This window comes from Belonocnema kinseyi, chromosome 4 (assembly GCF_010883055.1).
Source record: "Belonocnema kinseyi isolate 2016_QV_RU_SX_M_011 chromosome 4, B_treatae_v1, whole genome shotgun sequence".
In the NCBI taxonomy this organism is placed as follows: domain Eukaryota; kingdom Metazoa; phylum Arthropoda; class Insecta; order Hymenoptera; family Cynipidae; genus Belonocnema; species Belonocnema kinseyi.
Window position 1 is genome coordinate 41,333,305 of NC_046660.1, and position 8,881 is coordinate 41,342,185.

Below are 8,881 nucleotides of genomic sequence, written 5' to 3' on the forward strand. Positions count from 1 at the left end.
CATGCAAAAACAAAGTTCCATGCATTTTTGGACCACCTTAATGTACAATGCGTACAGTCTATATCAAAAGCTGCAAATATTTAAAATGATTGATAAAATCGACAAAAATAGATCTATTATTCATTTGTGTAAATCTTGAAGGAGGCTTCTAAGCGTACTTCAAAAGAAAAAAAATGCAGATTAAAATTGTTTATTTGACGGTGGTAGTTATTTAGAGTTTTAGTTTATGCTTTTTTTAGGAAAAAGTTACCATTTTTATTTAATCTTAATGATTAAAATCAAATAAAAATGGTAACTTTTTCCTGAAGAGAATGTATAGACTAAAACTCTAAATAACTACTGTTAAATAAACAATTTTAACCTAAATTACTTTTACATTCTCATTCATGAGAGTGTAATTTAATCGTCCAAATTTTCGATCTCTGGGTTTTAACGAATTTTTACGTTTCGGCACTTTCTTATAAATGGGTAGAAGAGTTGCAAATTATCCAAATAAAATTTTTAATTTTGAAGAAAATTAGAAAAGTTATATACTTTTGAAATGTTTGAAAATGTTCAGAAAAAGAAAAAATAAGTACTTTTCTAAAAGATTAGAAAATTTCATTTGAATTTATCACTTGATATCAAATATATTTAGAAACAATGTCGGTTGAATTTTTCGATCAGTCAAACATTCAAAAAGTTTGAGCTTTTTCAAAATTTGAATACAAATTTTTTATGAGTTTTAGAAATTTTTGTCAAATTTTCTGATACGCGTCAAAAAAGAATTGCAAATTATCCTAATGAGATTTTTAAATTCGATAAAACTTCAAAAAGTAATATGCTTTTCAACATTTTGAAAATTTTCTCAAAAAGGAAAAAAAAAAATTTCAATAGGTTAGGAAATATCAATCCAAATTTCTACTCGATGTAAGATAAATGTTTTTCGAAACTATTATTATGGAATTTTTTAATTAGACAAAAGTTCCAAAAATTGGATCATTTAAAAAAATATGCACTTTTGATTTTTTAAGAGATCCATAAGTTTAAAACGTTATTTTTAGTAGATTTAAAAAAGATTTACAAATTATCTTGATGAATTTTTTGAAGTGGACACGAATTATCGATCGCGAAGCGCGAGTTTCGTAATGAGAATGTAATCGTTAAAGCCTTAGGTGCTTTGAGAACCTTCTTTAAAATCAAATCGAAGAAAATTTAGTTACAATTTATGACTGTAATTCCTCAGAAGTTTAAATCACAGTTTTCGATTTAAGTTAAAGTATTTATAACATATGAAAAAATTTAGTTAAAGTGTACGCTTTAAACGTACGAAAACGAGCGTGAAGTGCGAGAGCGTACCCGCGCGCCCTAGGTGCGCTCATACTTGGCCGTCAAGATTTTCACAAATTAATAATAGATATTTTTTTGTCGATTTTATCAATCATTTTTAATATTTGCGACTTTTGACATTGGTTCTACGTAGTGTAAATCCTTAAAGTAACTTTTCAAATCTGTAAAATCACTTGCAATTTCATTGAAATCTCTTGATACCTTTAGAATTATGTTTGACTCCATAAAAATCTTCGAAATGTGTTAAAATCCGTAGAAATACCTTGAAAATTTTTTGGACCTCTTTAAAATTTCTTCGAAATGTTTGAAACAGAAATCTGTAATGATCAGTTAAAATAGCTCAAAATCTTTTAAAATAATTGGAAGTCTTATAAAATTAAATCTTCTGGAATTATTGGTAATCCCTGGGAAAGTTTGGAACTGCTACAAAATTCTTTAACACACTCGGTAAAGAACATAGTGAGTGTTCGACACCCCAGCCTATTTAATCATGTATTGTTCAACCCCTATTAAATATATTTTCGCAATAAAATTATCCGATATAGTTTAAGGTATCTTTTATTAGATAGAGTTGATTTTATAGCCATTTATTTATTTTAAGTTTGTTAACAAAATTATTGAAAAAATAAATAAGTGAAAACATGGGGTTTTCACTTAAAAACTCATAACTCACGCAATTTTTATTATTCTAGCCTGAAAATGTGTGACTGCACTTTTGAAATAGTGAACTTTCATAAAAATAATATTGCAACATGGTTGCTTTCAAAAAAGATATTTATTTGTACAGTTGATAAGTCAATTTTATGACAAAATGATGAATCAGATTTTTTGCTTCTAAATCGATTTATTATCATAAAAATTAAGAAACTTTGACATGAAATACTATAAATAAACAAGAAATTGACAAAAAAGACATATATAACTGTACTTTAAAAATTATATTTTATTCAACACATCCACAGTCTGTTCTCGCGTGTCGTGCTGCCGTAAGTTATAAGCCATCTACAAAAAAAAAAGGATGAAATAATCAAAAAATAATTATTTCACTTCATATGATATACTCACGTTATAAAGTAAACAAAAAGCAATAAAATTTCAACAAAAAAATTGTATCCAAAATTACTTTTTCACTCACTAAATGCACACTGGGTGTTTAAGACCCCACGATTTTTTTACCTCCACTTTCAGCAGCTATACGACTTTACTTACAGTTAGTGTCTCGAACTAAAGTTAGATGGCGACACTTACTCAATTTAAAATACAGCAAAAAAAAACATGAATTTAATTAAAAATGTAAATTTTCTACGAAATAATTGAAACATTTTTATTTATTAAAGATGAAATTTCTACTAAAATAGATGATTTTTGAAATTAAAGACAACTTTTCAATAAAATTCAAATACGATTTTAGTAGACCCTTTTATCACAAAAATATTAATTCAATTCGAAAAGTAAATTTTCTACGAAACAGTTGAATTACCAACCCAAAAGGATGAATTTTCAATAATACAGTTGAATTTACAACCAAAAAGAATAATTTTTTAACAAAATTGTTGTATATTCACACAAATAATAAAATCTATAACTAAAAATATAATCTTCATGAAGAAGCAACTGCAAAAAAAAAAGGAAATATAAATCCCTAACTTTTTTCAGAAATTGTTGTTGGTGAGGCTCGTTTTTTACTCATCAAGTTTTTTTTTGGCGCGTAAAGTTAATTCATATTAAATTTCTGTATACTTACTGCGAGTTATTTGTTTCATTTCCGAATTTCCAAAAATTACGTCCCTAATGAAATTGAAAGGACGAGTCGTGGATCGCTGATATCGCGGGCAAACACAACTGGGCACAGATAAAATATTTATAATTAATTACTAAGGCTAGGGATTTTAATAATCTGTCAGATATTGTAAACAGAATTTATTTACCTTCCATGTATATTATAAAAATTACAAGAACTCATCCTGGCTATACAATAAAGAGACATGCACAATGCACATATTCGCGAGCGGTTCAATAAACGAAATAAATAAAGGATTTCGCAGTAAATTAAAACGTTCCAATTTCCATCTCTCACTTAACTCTTGATTGTTGCAAAATCTGCTCATTTAAAAAATTATCACTCTAATTGAACTTTTCTCATATTCTGTTTACTCTGCCTGTTAAAAGAATTAACAATATGATTGCAGACTTTCCCAAACTTCCTGCTTGAAAAAAAACTTATTGCCAAAATAATATTCTTGTAAGTCGAAAGATTCTTTGCCACGTTACAGATTTCCGTTATCAGAAGCGCCGTTAAGTGGGTCATTTTCACATATATTTTAACATTTAGGAAATGGGAAATATATATATTTTTTTCAAATAATTTATAATCTAAATAGTCAATTTTTCGAACTAAAAAAAGGAGAGATTTAGGTATGTTGGACTACTGAACGGCAAGTAGCTCAGGCAAAGCGCTTCGGCTTCATAACCAGAAGGTTGGGTGTTTGAGTCTTACTGCCTGCACTTTTTTAATTTATTTTTTATATACTAAAATGTTTATAAATATAATTTCTTTCAATAATCTTCAAAAATTATGCAAATCATAACTGTATAGTGGACATGAAAGACAAAGATCACAAATGACAATCATACGCTCATATTTCAATTGGATTATTCGATTTTTTAGTAGATTAGATTCTAAGTATATACAAAATTGTTAGTACGCATTTATCTACGTCTTATATCGCAGACTAATAAAAATGTAAAGTCATGAAAATGACCCATATTATATTTTTTTTTAAAGTATTTCGCTAGCAGTTTTGCTAAAAAGATAAGAGGCCATCCACAAATGAAGATCAAATTTTTACGATCGAATTTGTCCCCTGGCAGTGTCACTACTTATTTTTGAACTGAATAATAATTAAAATGTTCACGACTTTGGTTAATACGGAATAATTCACACAACAATTTAAAATTTTCAATAAAAAAATGAATAATGACAACTGTAACTCTCACCCTAAGTATTTTGTTCATTACACGCACAAATTGCAAATCAGATTAGAAAAAAAATCAATGGAGATAAAACAGTAAAAAGCATCTTCTCGCTTAATGTAGGTAAATGTATATTAGGGTGGCCCTTATCTTTCAAAATCAATTTTTTTCTTCTCTGATCCCCCAGTTTTGTTCGAATGCCCCCAAATAATGATCTCCGCATTACGTAGGAAATTGGGATTTTTCAATATAGAAAATTTGCACTTTTGATGAACAGAAATTTTAGAAAATCTTATATTTAAAAAAATTCTTCTTATTGTGTGATTTAAACGCGAAATGATCGTACTAATTTTAAAAGCCTCTTATGGGGTATCAAAGAATGCCTCATGGAACCTCATAAGAGGGGTTCAAAATTTTATAATAATAAACATTGTGGCCGATTCTTATTCCCTGAAGTATATGGAACAGAAAACTGTTTGTCAACTTTTTAACCAAAAAGACTAATTTTCTACCAAAAAAGGTGCATTTTTAACAAATTACGGCTGCATTCTAACAGAAAAAAACAAATTTTTAGAAAAAGTTGAATCTTCAATTTTTGATTGAAACAGATTAATTTTGAACCAAATTTTTTAAAAGGATTTTTAAAGGAGAAATTTCTACTAAAAGAAGAATTTTCAAACATCTTTTAAAGTGACAAAAATTATTCCTGAAATTTGGTAAAATCTTTAAAAATAAAGGAATCACCTTAAAACCTCTCGTTATTTTTTTAGAGATCTTTCGAAATTTTATTGATTTTTTTTTCAAAATAACAAATTATTCATAATTTTTCTAGGAATCTTAAAAGTTTTTTACTGTTTTCATGCCATCTTTCAAAATTCTTAAAAAGCTTCGAAATTTTTGTTCAAAATTATAAAAAACTTACATTTTGATTACGAATTTTTAAAATATATTAAAATTTTTATTTATTTTTGAATCATTCAAAATTTCCAAACCTTTTTAGTATCTTTGCAAATAATTCGAATTTTTTCCAAAATCTTCCTTAAAAATTAAAATTAGTTCTTGGAAATAAAGCCTTAATCATTACAAATGTTCACAAAAATCTTATTGCCGGTATCGGTAATTTTTTTTTGCTAATTATTTAAAATAAAAGTACTTGTTTGCAAATTTTGATTGATACAATTAAAGGCGCAGAAAATTGGTAATCTCTGTTGATAAATAAAAAAAAAAACGAAAACAGCCACTACCGAAAAGGATAAACATTCATTAAATGTGATTCCATTCTCGAATTTATTTCCTGGTTTTATTTTGATTCCTGGCTATTTCAAAGCTTTTTTGGTTAAAAAAAACATTTAATTTAGTAAAAAGTTCCTAGAAATCAGTAAATATAATCATGCAATTCATAAACATAATGATGACCAAAATAGTAATATAAACAAGTTTAAATATAAGATTTTCTTAAGGTTTTGTTTATCAAAAATGCAAATTGTTTAAAATAAAAATGGTACCTTTCCTTTAATTTACTTTAGGACGTCAGAATTTTCAATAGGTCAAGAAGAAGTTGCCGTTTTTCCATGTTAATTAAATCAAGATGGGAAACTTCATAGTCTTTGAGGAACGTGTTAATATTCGCCGATTTTGTTCTAATTTTATCATTTTTCTGTCATTTGAACAAAACTTGTTGGCGAGAGTATAAAAATGATTTAGAAAAAAAGGCCATCCTGTTGCATATATTACAGTTATGGAGTGTGATGTAAACATTGTTGTATTGCGTGTAACACCAGCACAGTGTCTTTATAGTTCCACAAGGTACCTACTTACAACCTACAATAATCTCGCGGAAGATCGTACACAGCACGATTTCCTTGTCTTTTGGATCGGTAAGAGCACGGAGAAAAATGTATGTTCAATAGTAGATGTTCAAAGCAAAAGGTGTCAAAATCAAACCGGAAAATACGCCAGACCTCTGTCGGAAATAGATAACAGATTACTCCGCACAGAGGTAAAATTTCCGTGGTCATAGGCCTATAACGTGCTGCTTCTAGTGAAGTCCGCTGGAGATATTCTCGATTTTACCACGAAAAGTTTACCTCTCTCTGGAGTAAAGCTGATTACCGCACACCGAGGTAAACTTTCCGTGGTCACAGGCTTATAACGGAGTCCGTCAGAGCTATCCGCGATTTACCACGAAAAGTTTACCTCGGTTCGAAATACAACTCATTATTCCACACCAAGGTAAACTTTTGGCCGTGACAGGCCTGTAACGTGCTGCTTCTAGTGGAGCCCGCCAGAACTATTCTCGATTTTACCACGGAAAGTTTACCTCCTTCTGGAGCATAGCTCATTACTCCACGCTCAGTTAAACTCTCCGTGAACAGCCTATAGCGGAGTCCGTCGGAGTTATCCGCGATTCACCACGGAAAATTTACCTCAGTTTGATGTACCCACCTCGCGGTTTCCCTGCTTCTCGCATGTGAACTTGTGCAAAAATGATGATGACTAATATTTCGTTTACAAATATTAATAATAATTATATCTTGAACATCTGAAACATCCAGATTTTAAGGGTAAACATTCATTTTTCTCCGTGAGGTGATCGAAAGAAAGTTATTACTTATATATATTTGACTACCTCTTCTTTTCAAGATTTCACACCTCGAAGCGAGTCACTTATCCCATCTGATCGTTAACGCTAATGAACTTTAATTTCACTCATATAGTTTTAAATTTTTCAAACCCCTAGAACACAACCGACCGTCAATCGTTGCCCATGTCCTTGAGCTCAGTGTATGCTATCCTTTTCCGGTAAACGCTGCCTGCAGCGCCGGAAGTCCTATCGTCAAAAGTAGTTGCTGGTTGTAAAGTGAGATACTCGCGCCTTTTATACACCACCCACCTGAAAGAGTAAAATATTTTAGAATTCCTTAAAATATCTACTATCTTTAATTAGGGTTTTCTTATTGCAAATGTTAGAACGATGTCACAAGGGGAACCCAGTAATTGCGAATTTTCCTTTCGATTCATGATTCTTTTGACGAAAGTTAATTTGTGTATTGATTTGCCGGATGTCTATACAGAATATGGCGAAAAACACCTATGTATGACGGGTAGCTCAAGCAGTAGCGCTTCGGCTTAAACCCAGAATGTTGGGTGTTCGAGTCTTGCTGCCTGCACTTTATTTTATTTAGTTTTTATTGATTAAAATTTTATAAATATCATTTCTCTCAATATTCTTCAAAAATTAAGCAAATCTTAATGTGCTAAATACCTTTTTTCGCAAGAAAAATCATTTTTTGTTTTGAAAATCTTTTTTATACTTCTCAATTTAAACTTTGGTTATATTTTTACACAAATACATAAAATTTATAGAAAATAAATTTGTTCACGAAAAACGTGATAAAGTTTTTTTTAAAAGTCAGTTTTTTGTGAAAAGGGCTTTATAAAAAATATTATTTGCATACATTTCAAAGAGTATGCAAGGAAATTATATTTATGAACATTTTAATAAGGGGCCGTTTAAAAAATACGTAATGTCTTGGGGGAGGTCATCTCGAGTGATATTCTAAATTTAAAGTTACATGCACTCACTATAGAAAAATCGTTACGTATGGGCGGATGAGAGGGGGGTCCACAATTGTCAGAAAAAAGCCTTACGTGTTTTGTGAACGGCCCCCCAAAAAAAATTAAACTTAAAAAAGTGCAGGCAGCAAGAATCGAACATGCAATCTTCCTACTATGATGCCTATGCGCTAAAGCCTGACCTACCGTCAGCCGAGCGAAATAGTTTTTCGCCAAAATCTTTATGGCCTCTGGCGAATATTTCAAAGTCGATTGTCTCTAAAACGAGGAAGAAGCGTATATTACTGCTGTGGAAAATTAATACTTAGTTTTTATTTAATAAATTATGAAATGAAACTAAAATTCATAATTGGCGTTCCCTTCTTGGTAGTCACATATTTTAATAAATGATTTCAGTCGAAATCAGAGCAGCCTTCAACTGAGAATGTAGCCTTTTTGGTTTTATAATTAGATCTAAGTTGAAAGTGAAATGTCACATTTGTCTAATTAAAAATAATAATTATAATAAAATAATGGAATAATTATTATCACAAGGTAACTTCGTGAATATGTAGACAAAGTTTTCACGGCATCTGAAGATTTGTAATTAAATTTGAGTGCAGATCAAAATAGTACACAGAATACGAAACATGCATAGATGGACACTATATACGAGAAAAGTTAATAGCATGCCAGAAGTCTTATCCATCTAAATTCTGAGAGAAAGCTATATAGTATAACGTCCGGGGTTCGATCCCTGAGGTGGTAACTCTGGCAATTTTTCTCTGTACTTTTACCAAGGTTCTGGTGGTTTGGATTCCACTTTAAGCTGTAGGGTGAAAACCCAAGGTTGCGCAGTAAGTACAAATTATCGATCCTACTCTATATATATAGTTTGATACAAAAATCTAATTGTAATAAAAGTTCCTTCGACATATTGGGCTGGAACAATCTTCAGTTGGAAAGAAAATTGTAAGACTTAAGATGTCTCAAATTGAAGGTGAAGAACTTAAATATTTGAATT

General features: G+C 30.0%; 1 protein-coding gene across 3 annotated transcripts in view; it reads right to left on the reverse strand.

Moving 5' to 3' along the window:
- Window positions 1-6,866: 6,866 nt before the first annotated feature.
- Window positions 6,867-8,881, reverse strand: part of LOC117170679 (trehalase-like) — a 144,902-nt gene continuing 142,887 nt past the window's right edge. For all 3 annotated transcript variants that reach the window (XM_033357620.1, XM_033357621.1, XM_033357619.1), the window contains one exon: window positions 6,867-7,195. In XM_033357620.1, coding sequence (XP_033213511.1) covers window positions 7,057-7,195 — 139 coding nt within the window. In that variant the 3' untranslated portion in view covers window positions 6,867-7,056. The remainder of the gene's footprint in view (window positions 7,196-8,881) is intronic.